Here is a 21,530-nt window from a genome sequence, read left to right as displayed (position 1 = left end):
CAGTATTAGAAGAAAGGCTGAAAAATAATTTTAAAAAGCAAAGATGTGCATCAGAGAAAAAATGAACTGCTTATCATGCAATTGGTACTTCAAGGCTGATTTTTTAAAGTTAGAGCAATTGTAATGTTTCACATGAATATTACTGTTCCTAAAGGATAACAGGATCCTGATTTAATGGTATGTATGTCACCAATGCCAAAATCCTCTTTCTCTATAATTAAATAATAAAAGCTAAGCTTTTGAGGCCATTTTCTTTGGATTTCAGTGACAAAAGTGGTAAAAGGAATTTTAATACAGTTTAAAATTAATTTGAATTAGTGCAAAATTCTTCATTCTAAAAATCAGGCTTGTAAATCCATTTAAAAAGATAACCAGGAATCTGAGAAGAGGAAAGTAAATTTAATTGTGGAGAGAATTTCATTTTTGAATCATGATCACCACAACTAGGAAAAAATGTACTTTATGGGGTTTTCCTGGGCACACAAAAATGACTCATTTGCTTGTTTTTCTTTTACCAGCCCCGAGGTGGATCTTCTAATAACATCTGCCATGTATCATCATGTAATCCTTCTTTTCTCTTTTCTCCCAAACTACTGCAATTCAGGGTAACCCTAATCTTTAAAGTGGACAAGAATCATAAAACCCTACCTGTGGTGGGGAGGATTAGCAAATGCATCATGCTTTTTAGTGGATGGGATTTAAACAAGCAATAAGGAGAGGAAAAACCTTCCAAGACATAATCCGACTGTCTCAGACTGACCCAATTCTTTCAGTAGAAGATGCACTCATCAAATATCTATTCCAATTTAGACTGATAAAGTTAAAAGTATGCTTAAGATTTTTTTTAGAGGGTGCGTACTGAAAAATTCCATTTCCTTGACCATGTTTTGGATTGTTGGAATAATTTGACAGGGACACTATCAAGTGAAAACAAGTAGGCAAATGCTCTGGAGTTACAAAGTGTTTTCACGGCAAAAAGACTGTCACTGAGAGAGTGCAGTTTCCACTGTCAGGGCAGGACCAAACAAGCTGCAACTTCTTGGTACTATGGATGTAAGTTCACCTGACACAGATGGTGAACAGCAGATTGGAAAATGCCCGAATTGCGATTTTGGAAAAAGCCTTACTAGATATATTTTCTTCTTTGTTCTTCAAGGAGGGCCTTCAGGGCCCATTGGGCTGCTCTAATTTGGGCTAACTTATCCAGGGATAAGCTTGAGGTACATCAGTTTCCATCTCTGTGAGTAGCACTAACTTAGGTTCCTCTCAATTTCTGCTGGGGAAACCATAAAATTTGACCAAGAAAATTCCACTCCTGTCTTTTTTCTGGACAAATCTCTTTCCAATAAATCATCTGCCCTATTGTACTCTCTCAGGCGCTTAGTAAGCACCTAACAAATACAAACAAATTTAAAAAAACACTCTAAAATCCAACACTGATCTTCACGCCTTGATAAAAACGACAACAATTTTAATAACAATAACAGCATTTGGAATCTGTAGAATATATTTTTCCAAAGCGGTGTCACTTAGTTCATTTTACTTTTGCAACATCCCTCTCCCTGTGAGTTGGGACAAAGGCAAGGTGCATTTTACTGACTATTCCAAGGAACTGCAACAAGCCAATTAAATGGTTGGATTTAAAACTCATTTCTTCTTACTCAAAGACCTTTGCTATTTTCACTAGACCATGCTACTTCCCAGTTAATCCAATCTGAGTTTGGGCTTTATATTTTTTTTTTATCCTCTATAAACAGGTTTCACTGAAGACTCTGAAAAAACCTCTGAGAGTTCTTTCCCACTGCTAGTTAGTGAGGGTGATAACTTGTACGGCAGATGACTTTCTGTAGCCGGTAACTAAGCACAGATTTGTGAAACTATTTAGCTAGAAACACCCATTACCCAATGTTCAAGTGTCCTGAAATAATTAATTTTCAATTTGTGGAGCATTTACATTTTATTCAAAGCACTTTGACGTCAATTACTTTGTACCATTATCTCATTTACATTATTTACCTGTATTAATGAGGGCTTTAGGCCGAAGGGCAGCTTGGACAGACAAAATATGGAAGAGTTTCCACAGGGAACAAGGGTAGCCTCTCAACTCTGGCCTACTTCCTTGACACCCAACCCACTGAACATGGTGAGTCAGAAATATTCCAGAGATCTGAAAGAAATTCCCCCCACCACAAAAACAATTTAGCAAAATAAGCATAATTCTCTTTCTTTTCTATTACCCAGAGTTGATCTTCACCAGAAATGCAGGGTTGGTCCTTCAGTTTGGGCATCAAGAGAGAACAGGCATCAGTCCAGGAAACAGCAAGTCTCCACAAACATATCAGACCAGGAAGAATCTGTCTTTTCTTGCACAAAAAGTGTAACGTATTGTATATTATCCACATACATTGCAGTTGATTAGTAACAGTGTTCTTTTCGGTCACATTCTCCCTTAGGGATAGAATACCACTACCAGTGGCATAAGCTTCAAAAGCAAATGACAGTGATTATACTATTATACTCTTTTTAAGATAGTAAGACATTTTGTAGGGTTTGGTTTCCTTTACAAATTTGACAAGATTTCCATTTCAAATGCAAAAGCTTCATTAGGGAAATTGGTGGCAAGAACTTTGAAAGGATGATTGATTTGGCCGGGTAAAAACTGCAAATACTGTTGGAGTTTTAATTACACAGCCTGTTCAACTGGAGAGATTTTCTTTCCCAAAAAGAAATTCCTCTCATTCTTTGCAGATGGTTTTCACAACAAGAGATGAATATAGGATGCAGCTCCTTTTAATTATTAGATATTTCTAGCTGATCTTATTGCCTGGATTTCTGATTAGGTTGAAAAGATGTTCTTGCTTAATCGCAGGCTTCACTTTGGGAGCTAATTTAACAGTTGTGTAGACTCTAAGATCCTCGAAGGAAGGAGCTGTGTCAGGTCTGTATCATTTCCTCCTACTGCACATCCCAAGGGTATGGAGAAGGCACTCAATAAATCCCATTGGCTCATGGCAGCCAATTCTTCTAAGTGACTGTACTACATAGGTTTTTTCCCAGCATTTCATATTTCTACCTTGGGTTAAATTCAAGCCCCAGGCCTGAAAGATAAAAACCTGTTGTTGGTTTTTTTTTTGCTGTTTTAAAATTAAAAATAATTCAGCACAGAGTAGAAAAATAAAATGCATCCAACTGATCCTGCAAACTATACCTGTAAAATATAAAGTACAAATAAACCGATAGAGTAACAGTATAATAATTCAGAAATAAGAATACTCTAATTGAGAGGATCTAGGTGTGAGTACAAAATATTAAAATTACTTTTCCTTCAAAAAATAATGACATTTAAGCGTCTACTCTGTGCCAAGCACTATACTAAGCACTGGGGCAGATAGAAGGTAATCAGGAGCCACATGAGACTTACAATCTTAACTGAGGGGTGAGAGGGAGTAGAACAGGTATTGAATCTCCATTTTATATATGAAGAAACTGAGGCACAGAGAAATTAAGTGACTTGTCCAAGGCCACACTGCAGACAATTGGCAGGGCCAGGATTAGAACGCAGGTCCTCTGAATCCCAGGCCCATGCTCTCTACCACTAGGCCATGCTGCTTCTCTAATTAAGTATATTAGACTATTTCTAATACATTAGAGGCAACTTTGAACACTTCAGGGGTTAAAGATTAATTTGAGTTATTTAACTATCATTAATTTCCTCCTTGAATAAGTACATATTAGCCCAGTACCCATGCTAATATGAATGAAATGCCATGACAGATGGCATTGTAGTCATGAGTAACACTGCAAATTAGCTTGATGGTCAATTCTGCTAAGAATGTGAACTTCTAAGATAATGTGCGGAAACATTACGGCAGAAAAAAAGTGCTATTCACTTGTAAACTACAAATGCTGATTAATGAAACTGACGTAATTTAGTGGGCAAAGTAAAATACATCTTATTAATAAAATCTCTAGAAGAAAATGTTAATTGAAAGACAAATATGTACCATGAAAACTTTTTGGCAAATGAGATATTAGGTCTACTCCAAGTTATTAAAGTATTTTAGTGGCCATGCTCACACCATTTATCTTGGACAGTAGGAGTATATGATGAAAAGCCCCAATTGTAATGCCAGCTTCAAGAGTGAAGCTCTTTAGCTTTACTGAGCACTGATTTCATAAAACATTTTCTGGCTCCTTCACATTGTAAACCACTTATCTGCACTTCAGCCTGCTCATATATGCCAGCATCAGGGAAGAATTATATTTTTGCTTCCTGCACTAAGTTTGAGGCTGAACAGGGATTTAAAAATATATTTCCTAAACTATATTCCACTTGTGGTTGGTAGTGAAATTTAAACTACTTTTTTAAAAAAATGAAACATATTAAACCAACATATGTATGTGTTAAAAACATCTTAGAATACTATTTCTGTTGGAGAATATCTTGCCATTTCTCTGATCCAGACAGGACTTTGAAAATATCACAACCACCGAATAAGAAAAGATAACACTAGCAATGGAAACAAAAAATATATAACCATAACAATTAAAGGTACTTCATTACCGTCTCCAAGTAATTTGATTTACTTTTTAAAACAGTAGACCCAAACCCACAGCATTCAAGAACTAAATAGCTCATATCCAGGAGATGCAACAACTCTTTTAAAATTCACAGCGAATTTTAAAAAAGGTTCAGGAATAATGATGTATTTTTAGTTCTCAGTGTATCTTTAGAGGTAACTTCTTGCCTCCACATCTGTAGAATCTAGGTTATTAATCTTACACTGCTTCTACGAAGTAGTTAGGGAGAAGGCTGTTTTTACAATGAGAAACTGAAAATAAGTATCTTCACCTCTAAGGGCCTGATTTGGGGACTCCTGGATCTACAGGGTGATTCTCCAGTCCCTACAGTTCTCTTTCTACTTTAGGAAACTATTTTACAGCTTACCCGCATTTTGTTGTTGACCAAGTCCAGGATTGCATCATAGGGGATTTTGTCCAACGGAAGGCTCACTAACCACTCTTGTAAGGTCTCCAGTAATTTCATCACAGACTGGCGGCCTGGAAATAACTGAGACACACAAACCCTCCAAAATTGTTATTATGGCAATTGTTATGTGCTTACTATCCGTTGAGCTCTGATTTCAGTGCTGGGGTAGATATAAATTAATTGGGTGGAACACAGTCCTCACAGTCTAAATGTCAATTGCATAAAACTTTAAGGCAGATTCTAGTCAACATGTCTTGGAGTGTTTCATAACTGATTTTGGGACTCTTTCTCTAAAGAAACAAGCAAAGGACTGTCTCAGGAAGGAATGGAAACTCTGGTTCTGGATCACTCAGATAACCAGTGGACTCTGCAGGTTAAGATTTTCGGGGAGGGATGCAAGTCATTCAGTCAGTCGATTGCATTTATTGAACTGGGTGTAGAGCACTGTACTAAGCGCTCAGGAGAGCTCAATGTAACCAAATAGACATATTCTCTGCCCACAATGAGCTTACAGTCTGGGGGGGAGACATTAATATAAATAAATTATGGATTTGTACGTAAGTGCTGTGGGGCTGGGAGGGGGGATAAATAAAGGAGGGAGGATCCCCCTATGATCAGTACACTCCTTTACTGTACAGCTCTCTCTTAGGTAACAGTCTTATTACAAGGTCAAAGCATGTCACTGGTAGGAGTGCAGATAGCCAGAAATATCTCATAACAATGGCATATGACCAGAAAATAAAACAGCAGACTTCATATTTAGCAGCATTGTACATTCTCTTCTTTAGGATTCACTAGTTTACAATCATTTATAGCCATTATCTGCTTACAAATAATTATGAATGTATTCCTCATATTAAGTTTTACACAGCTCATTTTAATCTAAGTACAGTCCACTTTCATTTGATGCTATAAAGAAATCTAGACCACACATAAGACCAGTAGGAAAAACATGTAATGCAAATCACAGAGGGAGATACAAATGAGAGAGAGATACAAATGAGAGAGTCTATCAAACTACACTGGAACTTTCCCGATTTATCTGCTAATAGCTATGCAACCAAATTGAATTAGCTGGCCAGGCTCCATCATGAAGAACAGGGACTGTTTGAGGGATAATGCGATGAAAAGATTAGCATTACACTTTCTTTAAGGAAATGAGGACATCTAGAGATTTCTAACTTCTGAATGCCACAGTGGCTAAGAACCTGCCTAACTGATTATTATACACCAAACCTTTGGGAAATATAAGGCAACAATAATTATTTGTTGACATATTTTTTTTTCCTTGGGATTTTTAAAAAACACAACAAAAATTTATTTACTTATGGGTTTTGAAATGAGATGTTTTACCAAGCAATCTGTATAATGTAAAAATGAGTACTTTTTATAGCTTGGCAAGGGAAATCATTTTGAAATGCCCATAACAAACTTCAAATGAGAGCAAGGCAATTTTAACAAACATTCTCCTTTTCATAAAAGGTTTATATAGGTTATTTAAAAGGCTTTATAGGATACTTTATTCCAAAACAAAATGACAGAATTCTACCTAGTAGAAAAGCGGAGAGGTTCCGGTGCAGGATGAAAAGATGTGAGAAGGGGAATCCCTAATGTTTTAATTTAATCCACACATTTCTAGTGTGGGAGCAAGAATTCTTACAACCCATTTCACAGACAAGTTGAAGAAACAGAGATTAAGTGAGTCACCCATATTTACAAGTGTTGGCTGAATAACTGGGACAGAAATCCAAAGTTTTGCGATGAAGTCTTCTTTGTAGCTCTATGTACTGTGAGTTAACTACCCTATTTTTAAAAAATGGTATTTAACTCTTACTCTGTACCAGGCACTGTACTAAGTGCAGGGGTAGACAAAAGATAATTGGGTTGGACACAGTCCCTGTCTCACACGAGGGTCACAGTCTTAATCCCTATTTTACAGATGAGGTACCTGGGGGACAGATAAATTACGTGACTTGCCCAAGGTCACACATCAGGCAAGTGGTGGAGCCAGGATTAGAACTCAGGTTCTCTGACTCCCAGGCCTGCGCTCGTTTCACTAGGCCACGTTTCTTCTCATATTCTATTCATTTTCCTTGGCATGGGCCACTGAGTCTGATCTAATCACTAGCTAATAAATGGCTCTTTAAAAAGCATTAAAACCAGTGAGAAATGCTCCCTTTAGAAGCTTCTTCAATTACTGCCTTCTCTCTAGGCCTGCGAGATAGGAAATGTAACATCAGCAAGAATCTCTGGAAGATGAAGAAGAGGGTCGCCGGTCTTGGTAGAGGGAGAGATGGAGAGACACTTCCTTTAAAAGACAATGAGATTCCACTCAGGGAAAATCAAGTGAGTGGCCAGGCCACATCCCAGTAGGGTTTGGGATTAGGTAGAACAGGTATTTGTGCCTATAAATAATATGGAAAGGGTGATAGCCCTAATGAAATTTTAACCTACACACCTTCATTAATGCCAATTAAACAAAAACATATTTTCAATACGAAAAGCATAATGGAAGCTATTTAAAGTACTTAGAAAAATCTTGCATCTCCATATGAAGTAAAATTTCCATTTAAACCCTCCTCTTACAAATATAATCAAAGGTGGGGCATGTATACCTTGGTCATGACTGTAACAAAATCCTTAAAAGTCTTTAGTTCAGCTCCCTCCAGCGTCTTGTGAGTAGCAAGCTCCACTCTGAGTAGGTAATGCAATCCTGATTCGAGATCGGCCATGTACAGCTTTGACCTACAAGACATAATATAAAATATGCTTACAAGGTCATTTTCGTTAAGGCTAAATTTTCCCCCAAACTCCAATATAAAAACTGCTATCCAAAATTCAAAAGGCTGGATTCTTAAAACAAATACACCCAGTTCTCCTATACAGTGAGTGTTTTCTTGCAAAAGTCCACACTAAGGAAAACTCTCTCTGTAGGATTTACCTGTATAATATGCACTGCGCGGCATCCAACACAGGCTTGCATTGCCAGAAAAATGCTACTTCATAGCACTCACGAAAAACAGGTGATGGAAACATTTTACTTCGGAACCGAATACACTTTTTTTCCAAGATAAGCCACTTTAACAAAAATTACTGCAGAGCTTCAGTTGCCCAAATCTGATAGAAGTCCACTTACTTATCAAATTCCCTCCAGGCTGAAGTGTCCACAATTTCCTCTTTATTTGGCTTTATTGGCAAAGTAACTTGAGAGGAAAGTTTCCTTTTCACTCCAGGCAATGACTTTAAATAGGAAGAAAAGAAAGAACGAAGAGGCTTCACGCTGCATGAGAAAGGAAAGAGCAAAGGTTAGAACTCAAAAACACCGATATTGATGGGCTCAATCATTCAGGTCAGCCCAATTCATTATGGAAGGTGGTGGCTGGAACTCAAAGAAATAATTGCCCGAAGGCCAAGTATGATTTGCAATTTACCCAAGAAAATTTTTGTGTCCTTAAATCAGTGAGTGCCAAAGTACCGGTAGGCCTAACAACGTCTTCTCAAAGGATATAATTACTGACCAGTTACAGGCCGGACACTCTATCTATAGCTGGGTCCCTTCCTCACAAACTAAACAAATTGCCTAATTCTACCAGCACTCTGGTGTACCTTCCTTATGCGGAAGGGGAAATCTCCCAGTCCCCTATCTCCTCGGTTGCCAGGAAACTGAATTAACTGGCACCGGCAATCAGTATTTTAAGCCCTTCAGAGAAAAGAGGTATATGAAAATAAATGGTCTTAATTACATTTAGTAAAGGACAGAACATCTCAAAGAGTAATTCCCACACATGAAAGAATAAAAATAAAGCCACTGTAAAAAAAAAAAGTAGTTAATTTTAAAGTATATATTTAGAAGGTAGTGCTGCACAAAGATTATTTGTATCCTGGCCCATCAAACTGATTGAAAAATGAAGGGATCCGAAAGAAGCTCACTCATTATAGAGCTGGAACTTAGATGAATCCCACAAAATGCCGCCCATATCCCTTACAGCCATTTACTACTTACATGTTAATTAATCCATGAGACCCATTTGGATAGATCAGGTAACATGAAGGGACTGAAGTAATACCGAGCTTCTCTAGAAATGTCTTATCAGAATTCAGCGCTCTGTTTACCACAATGTTTTCAAATGGAACCAAGTCTAACATCACCTGGGTGACAAAACAGCATATTAAGGATTCTGCACTGCACAGTGACTTTTCCCCAACCCAGCAAAAAATCAAATTCAAAGTAAATACAGACTACACCCAACCCAAAGCTTTAAATTTTGGGAAAATAAAGCACTATTCAACAGGGATGTTCATTTATCAGTGATTCACTAGTTAGTATTCAAGAATGAGTCTTATCGACCTATAGGAAAATTATAGAAAAGAATCTCTATCATAAAAACCCCTGACAAAAATACAAATGAAGAAATATAACAGAACTAGAAATATTTTCTTATTTTTGAATAAGTTCTCATGATAGAATGTAATAGTCTTAAATTTCTTCTATTTACATGAAAATGGGGTGCAATACCTCATATGGATCTTCCACGGTAAAACACCCTAACCACAATAATAATAATAATCATGGTATTTGTTAAGCACTTAATATATGTCAGGCACTGTATTAAGTTCTGGGGTGGATAAAAGCAAAATGTGGGTTGGACACGGTCCCTATCCCACATGGGACTCACAGTTCTCTGTACCCAGGAGGTACTCAGTCAATTTGGTCAATCAATCAATGGTTGTTGTTATTTCACAACCAATCCATGAAAGCTTTTCCCCCCACTCTCCTTCCCCACAGGCTACACAGCCTGTAGTTCCGAGAGGAAACTACATAATCCCGATATCCTTCACCACTGGTCTGCTATACAAATTGTTGGAGTCTTTGGGCAGGCAAGCAAGAGTCTATCTATAAGGCTGTATACACATACAAACAAAAATAACAGAGATTCCTTTTTTGTTAGCAAGAATTAGGCCATTCTGCAAGCTTCCCTGCATTTTGGAAGGAACAACCAAGTAGATATGCTGAAAAGCTTTGGGGCTGCCCATTCCCCTCCTAACATAACCCAGCTTCCCTGAAATATATTCAGTCTCCTTTGAACCACTGCCTAGGATGCAATCAACTTCTGTATATGATTTCAAAGTTGGCTGCATGTCATACTTCAGGCATGCCACTGGGCCAGCTCACAAGCAAGTATAATTGGAAATGTCGTACAACACTGTATGCTTCTACAAAGATAATTATGCAATTTGTTTTCTTTACTCCCCTAGATCTTGACTTTAATAAAACAAACAAGCACAATTTAGCATTACTGTCAGGCTGAGACAGCAGCTTGTTAAAACTGTGAAATAAGAACAGGGCAGATATGGGCCAAAATGAAAATTAGCCACCTCATCTACTCTTTAGCTAATTGAAGATAACAAAAATGGATCTACAAGATCCTTAATGGACATGTTGCCTCGGTTGGGCAAAATCACGAGCAATCATCACTTCAAGGAATTTTACTTCTCTAAAACAAATATATCAATATATCTATTAGATCTAGACCCCCAAATTAAAGATCACCCAAACATGCAAGGGGACAGGTGGTTGAGGAACAATGTTGTCCAAGTAAGTGACAAAATAGTATAGTTAAACACTGAACTGCTAACTGGACATATATGAGGTCTTTAATAACAAATACCAAAAAAAAAATCACTGCAACTTTGTCTTGCTTTAGCCCACTTGACAACAATCAAGTGGGGAGAATGCTTCTTTCAAAACTGCTAACTCTAACAAATGTTATATTTAAGTTTTCAGAATCTAAGAAGAATCTAGGTGTCACCAGCAGGTTAAACAGAATCAACATGCACAGAGCAGTTACACCTTCACCTCAGGTTTAAGTGTTTAGATATAGGTAGAGGTTCTGAAACACACTGTCCAAGCCCACATCTATCTTCCTTTGCAATACTATCAATGATGAATTTCAGGCAATCTTTTAATGCAAGATTTACACCAAAAGATAGTTTGGGTGTAGTCTCAAAGTAAAGTCTCTATAGGTATTTTGGGGAAAATTTCTTAATAAAGTTCACCCTCTCTTACAGATCGATAATATAGGCTCATCTAAAGCTTACTTCCAATTGGGGGGGAAATGGAAAATGTGAAATTTAAAAAAAGGATACTCTACCCAACAGTTTCAACCTCCTCCCCACCAATTTCTTCCCACTTATACCTTTCAAGATAGTTATTAATGTGTGCAACTGATTGGTTTGAGTTTCACCTCTTTTTCCACTCACTGTCCATTCTTTACTGAATTTCCCAAGCAGCAGAAAAATAGCCAGCTGGCAGGTAGTAGGCGGGAAAAGTAGAAAAAAGGGCCTTGGATAATCTACTAACTGGGATTAACAGTCCTTGAATAATTAAATTCTCTGTTTGTAAATTAAATTTGCCCCTAATTTTTCTTATACAGAGGATTATAATTACCTACACCTGATGTTTCCTTTAATTTACACTTGGGCAAACCTGTAAATTTCGGCAGAAGCAGAGGAAAACTGAAAATGTAACACATGTTGTGGACACTTTTCTATAAATTCTCAGATGCCTTGAATATAGCAAAATTTTGAAAGGCAAAGGATCTGAAAAGGAGATATGACTTTATAAAAGTAGGCCAGAAGAAACTAAAGCAACTTACTCTGCAAGAACTCAGAGTGCTAAGGAGTGCTACTATGAATTTTGCTTCTAAATGCAGATGTTTAAATATGAAGTTGGACATTACCTACTGCCATGTTCTTATAGGCCTGACCTATTTCCAACCACCCAAGGAAATTCCTTCACCACCATAAGGTCTCTCTCTTTTTTTTTTTTTTTTAACAAAGTTAGCATAGAGAATAACCTTGTGAACTGGAAAAATGAAAATATGGCTAACTCCTTGTTCAGCAAATCTAATTTTGCTCTAATGGTTACTTTTCCACATGAATCTTATTAAGCAAATACAGCCACACTACATTATTTTATTTCAAATATTATAGAAAGTAAGTCATTCAATACCTCTCGTCCAACATATGAGTTATTGCTTTCAAATAAAATGGCAATATAATGTCCACCACTGATGTCAAAGAGAGAAGCAACATCATTGGACCTTTTAGGAGAAGAAAAACTATTTATTTCACAGAATAATTCAGTCATTTTACTCATCTTCAAGTGACTGTATCCTTTAATATGATTCTAACTTAAAAAAACCCCTTAGCTTTCATCCTTGATTTCCTATATCACTTCCCTTCTGCCCTCTCAACTTACCTCACTGCTTTCCTACTATAACCCAGCCTGAACACTTTGGTCCTCTAAGGCCAACCTACTCACTGTATTTTGAAATCATCTATCTTGCCACCAACCTGCCTCTGGCCTGGAACGCCCTCCCACTTAATATCCGACAAGCTATCACTCTCCCCACCTCAACAACTTATTGAAGGCATATCTCCTCCAAGAGGTTTTCCCTGATTAAGCCCTCATGTCCTCTTCTCCCACTCCCTTCTTTGTTGCCCCTGCACTTGGATTTATACCCTTAATTCACCCCTCCTTCAGCCCCAGAGCACATATGAATATATCCATAATTTATTCATATGAATGTCTGCCATTCTAGATTGTCAGCTCATTATGGGCAGGGAATGTGCCCACCAATTGTTCTTTTGTACTATCCCAAGCGCGCTGCACAGTGCTCTGCACACAATAAGCATTCAATAAATATGATGGATTAAGATACAAGCTTAACTTTTAAGAATCAGAGATGCTTACGAAATGGGCTCCAGATTGGGACACGCAGGGGGCCGGTTTTCTTGGGAATGATTCTGAAGAAAATCAATCATTGTCTGCCTCACTGTTTGTAGTTCTCGATCTGATCCTGCTGAAAAATAAAATTACACTCACTTCTCTAAATACAAAGAGCAGCAATTACAAAACACAAACTCCTTCAAAATTAAGTTGTGCACTCTACCTGATGATCTCCAAAGTTAGTTAGCATAATTAAACCAGTACTAATGCAATTAATTTAAAGGGATGAGCGTGCATCCAGTGAGACTCTTCCAGTCTTTATTTTAGGACCAACAGTTAACTTAACAGATTTTGAACATAATGGATGTATATTTACCTTTGTAATTTTCTCCATGTGTGAATTCCTTTGTAAATGCCCTAAAGTACTGAGGGGAAAAAAATGCAACTTTAGTAAGAGTCATCACTGGTTTAAAGAAAATACCAAAAATCATTACTGCTTTACCCATGTTACTTTGGTCAATTTTCTCTGGAGAGTTCATATTTATGGAAGGCTAATAGTAAATTTCTGATATCACTGCACTCAAAGTTACACTACATGATGTCCTAATTTTAGAAGGCAATTCTGAGCAACTGGAGTAAAGATATCCTGCCCAGGAGGGTCAGAAACATTACATATTTTACATTCAGAACTACAACACAATGAAAAACAAAAAACTTAAAAAAACCCAGTTCCCACTCAGCTGAAGCAGTAGAGGGTAAACCTACGATTTTATGTTACAAGTAACGCTGTTACTAAGATACAGTAGCACGATAAGGCTCTCAAACAGGATTGCAAGTCCATGGGCAATAAAATAAACAAAAATTTGTAGAAAATTATTTGAGTGAGATCTTCAGCTTCCTAACCAGTTATTTCTGGACTTTTTCTGGAGAGTCATTTCTTGATGTAATTTAAATAATGCAAAAAAATACTGTTGCAAACAGGCCATCTTTTAACCTCTCTTAATAGGTTCCCGAGCATATTTATTCTTTAGTACATTCAAAGCTTACCATGCTCCCTCTGGTGGTAGACAAACTCAAGACTTAACTGCATGTATAACTCTCCATTTTCTAGATAGTATACCAGATTCCAGGCACATCTGCATTTTATTCATTTGATTGCTGTATGGTGTCTAATGAGGTTATTTTAAAGTAATAAGTACTCTTACCTCCTATCCAAAAGACAAAAAAAATCCTTTTTTATCCTATTCAACAATTATAAACTCCACCACCACTCACAGCAATCCTAAAGGGTAAGGATCATATCTGGAGAACTTCTCCGGAGAGAAGTTCAAGAACTTGCCTAAAAAGTTGAGCACAATCTCAAGTCAGGGAGCCAGTGGTAACAGACTTGAAATCCTTTCTGAAATAAATTTATTTTTGTTTTTTCAAACTGAACCAATTCTTGGGAGGGTGAGTAGGGATGACATCCTTCCTTGACTGATGCATGAAATACTACAAATTATTTTACTAAAGATACCTTTAGTTCAAGCAGGAAACCGGCATGTTTTTAACACCACTTATACACTTGATAGAGAACTCACCCTAAAAGAAGGGTAGAATTGAATACCATATTCACGGCAGGTTTCATAGTTCTCTTCATCGGCACAATCCAGGACCCCAACTCTAATGGCAGAGTCCCAATCTGAAAAATATGGGGGAAGTGGTGGGGAGGGTTATTGATTAACTATTATTATTATTAACACCAAAAAGAAAGCATTCTTCAACACATACCTGAGAGATTGACATGTGAAATAAAGTAACAAGGACCTCCATCAATCACATTTACTGAATGCTTACTGTGTGCAGAGCACTGTACTAAGTGATTGGGAGAGTACAACACAACAATATAACAGATACATTCCCTGCCCACAATGAGTTGCGGTCTAGAAGAGAAGACAGACATGAAAATATATAAATTACAGATATGTTCATAAGTGCTGTAGGGTTAGGGACAGGGATATTGAATAAAGGGAGCCAGTCAGGACAATGCAGAAGGGAGTGGGAAAAGAGGTAATGAGGGCTTAGTCAGGGAAGGCCTCTTGGAGGAGATGTACTTTGGGCAGGGACTGTGTCCGTTTGTTGTACTGCATTCTCCTAAGTACTTAGTAGTGTGTTTCGCACACAATAAGCACTCAATAAATATGATTAAATGAATAAGAATAATGAATAATATGATTAATGATAAGGTGGGGAGAGTAATTGCCTGTGGGATTTGAAAAAGGAGCTTATTCCAAGGCCAGATGCACAACATGGGCGAGAGGTCAGTGACAAGGTAGACGAGATCGAGGTATAGCGAGTAGGCAGGCATTAGAGGAGCAGAGTGTGCAGGCTGGGTTGTAACAGGAGAGTAGTGAGGTTAGGCAGGAGGGGGCAAGGTGACTGAGTGCTTTAAAGTCACTGGTAAGTTGCTTCTATTTGATGTGGAGGTGGATGGGCAACCCCTAGAGGTCCTTGAGGAGTGGGGAAACAGACTGACCATTTTTGTAGAAAAATGAGGCAGGCAACAGAGTGAAATATGGACTGAAGTGGGGAAAGACAAGAGTCAGGGTGGTCAGCAAAGAGGCTGATACAGTAATCAAGGTGGGATAGGATGATGATAATAATAATAATGGCTATTTGTTAAGCACTTACTATGTGCCAGGCACTGTACTAAGTGCTGGGATATATACAAGCAAATCCGGTTGGACACAGTCCCCGTGCCATGTAGTGCTCAGAATCTCAATCCCCATTTTGCAGATGAGGTAAATGAGGCACTGAGAAGTGAAGTGACTTGTCCAAGGTCACACAGCAGACAAGGGGCAGAGCCAGGATTAGAACCTATGACTTTCTGACTCCCAGGCCTCTGTTCTATCCACTATGTCATGCTGCTTCCCAGGATAAGTGCTTGGATTAATATGGCAGCAGTCTGGATGGAGAGGAGAGAGCTGATTTTAGCAGTGTTGTGAAGGTTGAACCAACATGTTTTAGTGATAGATTGACTATGTGGGTTGAATGAAAGAGAGATGTCAAGATAAGACCAAGTTTATGGGCTTGTGAGACTGGAAGGATGGTGGGGCTGTCTACCATGATGGGAAAGTCACGGGGTACACAGGGTTTGGGTAAGACGATAAGGAGTTCTGTTTTGGATGTGTTAAGTTTGAGGTGACGGCAGGAAATCCAAGTAGATGTGTCTTGAAGGCAGGAGGAAATGTGAGACTGCAGAAAGGGATGACCGGGTTCATTTTACCAAAGCTATTTAATATCATTTTTGTAGGTCAGATGTGCAAGAAAAATACAATGACTAAATAGGAGATTCATCTTTTAGATTCATCTTTTACTATCACTGATAATAGTACTTAATTTTTCTTTAACTGAACTTGGAAATCCATTCAAATGAAACAAAGCAGATAGAGTGACTTACAATAAAATATGGAATCCTAATTAAACCTCCCTAGCCTACACTTTGATAAAATTAAGAAAAAAGAAAACTAACAGTAATGGCTGTTAACACAGTTTTTGATGCACCAAGAAAATCTGGGCAAGTAGTCATATGAATTGAGGCATGGTTTAGGAAGACGCTTTAACTGAGAATGATTCCAAAACATTCATTCAAATGAGAGCAAACAGAGAACTTGGCAAATAACCACCAGACAACTGGTGTATCAAATTCTGTACCCTCCTTGAACTTCTTTAAAGAAGGGTTGGCTCTGCTAATATTTTCCCTCGAACTTTCTTTAGATGAAAACGTCTGGGATACTTGACATACTGACATGACTTGACATGATACTTGACATGCTCAGGAGTGGAAAGGGGAGTGAGGGATTTCTTCTGAATGCAAGAATGGACTCCATGCCATAAACAGGTACATTTTAAAAAAATAATAATAATTATGGTATTTGTTAAGCACTTACAATGTGCCAAGCACCGTTCTAAGTGCCGGGGTAGATACCAGATACTCAGGTTGTCCCATGTGGAGCTCAAAGTCTTAATCCCCATTTTACAGACGATGTCACTGAAGCCCAGAGAAGTGAAGTGACTTGCCTAAGGTCACACAGCAGACAAGTGGCAGAGCAGGGATTAGAGCCCATGACCTTCTGACTCCCAGGCCTGTGCTCTATCTGCTACACCGTGCTGCTCCTTTTAACGAGGCAGGGCTCTGACCAGAACTCTCCCAGCTCTCCCAGTGTGACTTTTGACACCAACCTGGCTGCGTAATGACATACTAAGTGGCAGGGCTAAGGGTAATGCTGGCCCAAACAGTACCTGTTCCCCACTCACTGCTGGGCCCTTCTTCCCCAACACGTGCCCCTCCCCACCCCCCCACCATACCCACCCCAGCTATTTTTTTTATGCCAATGCCCAGACAAATGGCAGCATGCCCAGCAGAGTTGTGGTGACGAGGGTAACGAGGGTCATGAATCCGCACCGTCTCAAGTGCACACCCCTTTTTTCCAAAGAAACACAAAGGAAAGGGATACCCTTTAGCTACACAGAAAATGCATCAAGAATGATGTTTGCCCCCCTTACCATAATCCAGCTGAAGCTACGGGCGAAGTTTTCCCCCCTTTTCTAAGACAAGTCAAGCAGTAAAAAGAAATTGCTGATGGACTTTGACCATATTATCTGCTGAATTTTCTTCAATAACTTCCAGAGACTTAAGTAAGAAATGTGTCTGCTGATTCTATTGCACTCTGCCAGGTGCATAGTACAGTGCCCTATACATAGTAAGCACTCAATAAATGCTATTAATTTGAAATGAATCTAATAAAGTACAGTACTTGGATGCTGTCATCATAATCACAAATGTGAAATTCACTCCTATGACATCCATTTGGTTAAATGTGAATATTCTTCCTGAGTACTGTTTTCTGTAATTCTTACTTAGATGTGAAGATCAAAGGAAAAGAGGGGGTGAAGGAATTCCCATCATAACCATTGGCTTTAATCAGCAATTTCAATGGAACAAATTTACAATTAAAAAAAATAAAGGAGATTCAAAACTGCCCTGGAATTACAGACAACATCTTTCTGGATTCTCTAGTTGCATATAACTAAAGAACAACAGTTAATACTGTCATCCAATTAATATAACAGATGGCCACAGAAGACTGAAATAAAAAAAACCCATTTTTAAGGAAAGGCATTCTGCCTGATGAGTTCAGCATATTTATTTAATGCCTCATCCCTTTCTGAGCTTTCACCTAGACTGCAGACTCTGCTCGGAACAAGCCCCTTACCCACATCCCCTGGCCCTCCTGCTCACCGAGCATCCTTTTTTCATTCAAGCGGCTCCTGAAACATCTTCCTCCTCCATGAAGCCTTTCCTGACTAAGGGGGAAGAAAAGTGAGACAACCCATGCAAATCCCACGCCTTTCACTTCAGTTACTACTTCAAAAAGGAAATGCTTGTTTTATGAGCATGCGATGAAATTAGATATTGTATTTAAGATCTGAAACTAAGCTCTTAGTGGGCAGGGAACATGTCTACCACCTCTGGTGTATTGCACTTTCTCAAGCACTTACAGTGCTCGGCATACAGTAAGCTCTCAATAAATATCACTGATTGATTGGACAGATAAATAATTCTTTCTCCTACCCAAAGTATCATTCAGGCATAAATTCTGAATTACAGAAATGAAACTTTGAAAATTTACATCTTTACATCAGAATGGGCAAGTTGCAATTACAATTGCTTTCCCCTCCAAATGCAGTTACCTTCAATCCTATCCCAGAGACTAAATAGCTACTACTCAACTACCTTTGAGAGTCATCCAAGGGCTAGGCTAATACTTTCTGCAAAATACATTAAGAATAACCTCTCAAATCAAAGTCACCTGGGTTACATTAAAATTGTTTTTCAAAACTGCTCTGGAGGAAAAAATTACTCTGTTAAATGGGAATGTTGTGGAAAGCTCAAAAGCTTCATGCTTAGAAATAACTTCTCTGACAACTTCCTAGGAAGATTCAGCAATTCATTTTCACCCATTTTAAGTGTTCGACTATTATTACTATTCCCAACAACAGGGTTGGTATCAAGAAATCAGGTCATGCCATTAGCCACTCTTGGCATTTAAGTGAAGCATTTATGGGAAGCAGCACGGTGTAGTGTATAGAGCAAGGGCCTGGGAGTCAGAAGGTCATGGGTTCTAATACTTGCCCTGCAACTTGTCTGCAGTATGGCCTTGGGCAAGTCATGTCAATTCTCTGTGCCTCAGTTTCCTCACCTGTAAAATGGGGATTAAGACTGTGAGCCCTATGGGGGACAGGGCCTGTGTCCAACCCAATTTGTTTGTATTCACCCCAACACTTAGTACGGTGCCTGACACATTGTAAGCACTTAACAAATATCATAATAATAATAATAACAATTATTATTATGCACAGATCCCTTTATTTACTCCATCTATTAATTCACCTTTTGCTCTTTCCAGTTATGGCTGCTTTTTTGTTACATTCCCATTAGGTGTATGCTCTCTGTATCTGCTGCCTACTTCATTAAGTTCTAAGCTTTACCAGGGAATGGACAGAGTTTTCCATTCTAAGCTTTACCAGGGAATGGACAGAGTTTTCCATTTAAGTGTATGCTCCCAAGCACCTACTACTATGCTTAATTAATTAATTCAATTGTATTTATTGAGAGCTTACTGTGTGCGAACCACTGAAATAAGCACTTGGAAGAGTACACTCTAACAAGAGTTGGTAAACACACTCCCTGCCCTCAACAACCGCACGGTCTAGAGGTGGGGAGAGATGTTAATATAAATACATTACAGATATCTACATGAGTACTATGGAGCTGGGGGGTGGAATAAAGGGAGCAAATAAGGGTGATATGGAAGGGAGTGGGAAAAGAGAAAATGCGGGCTTAGTCAGGGAAGGCTTCTCGGACAAGCCTTCGATAGGCTTTGACGGTGGAGAAAGTAATTGATATGAAAAGGGAGAGCATTCCTGGACAGAAGCAGGACATGGCCAAGACGCTGGCGGTAAGACAGATGAAACTGAGATACAGCGAGTAGACTGGCATTAAAGGAGTGAAGTGTGCAGACATGGTTGTAATAGGAGAGCAGTGAGGTGAGGTAAGAGGGGACTAGGTGATTGGGTGCTTTAAAGTTGATAGCAAGGAGCTCTACTTGATGCAGCAGTGGATGGGCAACAACTGGAGGATCTTGAGGAGTGGGGAAACTTGGAATAAATGCTTTTGTAGAAAAATGATCCAGGATGCAGAATGAAGTACGGGCTGGAAGGAAGAGAGACAGGAGGCAGAGAAGTCAGCAAGGAGGCTGATACAGTAATCAAGGCAGAATAGGTTAAGTGCTTGGATTAATACGGTAGCAGTTTGGATGGAGAAGAAAGGGCGGATTTTAGCGATGTTGTGAAGGTTGAACCAAGAGGATTTAGTGATAGATTGAATATGTGGGTTGAATGGGAGAGTTAAGGATGACACCAAAGTTACGGGCTTGAGAGATAGGGAGGATGCTGTCCACCGTGGTGGGAAAATCAGGGGGAGGACTGGGCTTGGGTGGGAAGATAATTGAGTTTTGTTTTGGACATGTTAAGTTTGAGGTGTTGGCAGAACATCCAAGCAGAGATGTCTTGAAGGCAAGAGGAAATGTTAATCTGCAGAGATGGGGAGAGAGAAGGGTTGGAGATGTAAATTTGGGAATCATCTGCACAGAGGTGGTAGTTAAAGCCATTTGAGCAAATGAGTTCTCCCAGGGAGTGGGTATGGATGGAGAATAGAAGGGGAACTGGAAGCCAAGGGGATCCTGGACCAGAAGAATCTATTGGACCACTCCAGGCCAAACCTTGCCCTCTCCCATCCTCCCTAGTCTATACACAACCTTATCTCCGGGCATATCTCCTGCACTGGCATTAACTTTACTGCCAGCATTACTCTGGGGGCCCAGAAAAGTGGCCATGGCAGAAGTAATGGTCGAGGAGGGCTGGGAAAGGTAAGGGGAGGTGCTTGCTGTTGGGACTGGAGTATTTAGTTGCCCACTTCTGGCCCTAAACTAGTACACTGCTGTACTAGTTAAATCTTGACTATTCTAAATTGATTTGTAGAATTTCTGTATGGTTTTGAGACTCTCTTTAAAAACCATTAAACAAGATGTCCTGTCTTTAAGCCAATAAGAATCCGATAAACCTTTCCATCTGTTCATTTGGAAAAAAACTTCAGGAACTCAGAAATCAACTGCAAAACATTACGTTTTCTAGGAAAAAAAAAGTACACATACTCCCGCCTTGAAGGTTGAATAGTCGCTTGGCAATTTTATACGCTCCAAAAATCAAGAGACACGGAGAGTCGAACTACTGAGGCAGTGCTGAGAATGAAGCAAGAAGTAGACTTTGTTCCTCTCTTTTAAGAAAAAAATGTCAGTGAATCAACTTGTGCATTTCAAAAGATCCTCAAAAGCACATGATTGTTAAACTTACCTCTGCATTAGGACATAAAAGTTTCATCAAGTTCAAAGATTGATTGACAGTTCTATAGCAGGATGCTGCTGAAATTTAGCTGGCCCTTTGTTTTTCTTTGAAAGAACTCCTGCATGTTTAAATCAGGAAGGACAGGGCAGCTGATGGAGAATTTCAGTTACCCTGGACGTGTCAACAGCTGACCAGGCGCCGGCAGTAACTGCAAGCATCCCAGAGCAGATGGACACGTATTCAGAGAGAGACAAAAGATACAACAGTCTATTTTATCAAATAAAATGCCAAAAAGAAAAAAAGTTTGGCTTCGGGGTATCGGCCTCATTCAACTTTCACCACTCCTCCTCCTCTTCCTCTTTT

At 38.9% G+C, this 21,530-nt stretch overlaps 1 protein-coding gene across 1 annotated transcript in view; it reads right to left on the bottom strand.

The window, feature by feature from the left end:
* QSOX2 (quiescin sulfhydryl oxidase 2) overlaps positions 1–21,530 on the bottom strand; it is a gene marked incomplete at its 5' end in the record, with an annotated part of 39,266 nt that overhangs the window by 8,973 nt on the left and 8,763 nt on the right. The window contains 9 exons of the mRNA XM_029063159.1: positions 2,017–2,167; positions 4,949–5,071; positions 7,606–7,735; positions 8,127–8,270; positions 8,994–9,139; positions 12,003–12,093; positions 12,747–12,852; positions 13,099–13,147; positions 14,303–14,403. Of these exons, the coding sequence (XP_028918992.1) occupies positions 2,017–2,167; positions 4,949–5,071; positions 7,606–7,735; positions 8,127–8,270; positions 8,994–9,139; positions 12,003–12,093; positions 12,747–12,852; positions 13,099–13,147; positions 14,303–14,403 (1,041 nt within the window). The remainder of the gene's footprint in view (positions 1–2,016; positions 2,168–4,948; positions 5,072–7,605; positions 7,736–8,126; positions 8,271–8,993; positions 9,140–12,002; positions 12,094–12,746; positions 12,853–13,098; positions 13,148–14,302; positions 14,404–21,530) is intronic.

This window comes from Ornithorhynchus anatinus, chromosome 4 (assembly GCF_004115215.2).
Source record: "Ornithorhynchus anatinus isolate Pmale09 chromosome 4, mOrnAna1.pri.v4, whole genome shotgun sequence".
Classification (NCBI taxonomy): domain Eukaryota; kingdom Metazoa; phylum Chordata; class Mammalia; order Monotremata; family Ornithorhynchidae; genus Ornithorhynchus; species Ornithorhynchus anatinus.
This window is presented reverse-complemented; position numbering and strand designations above follow the sequence as displayed.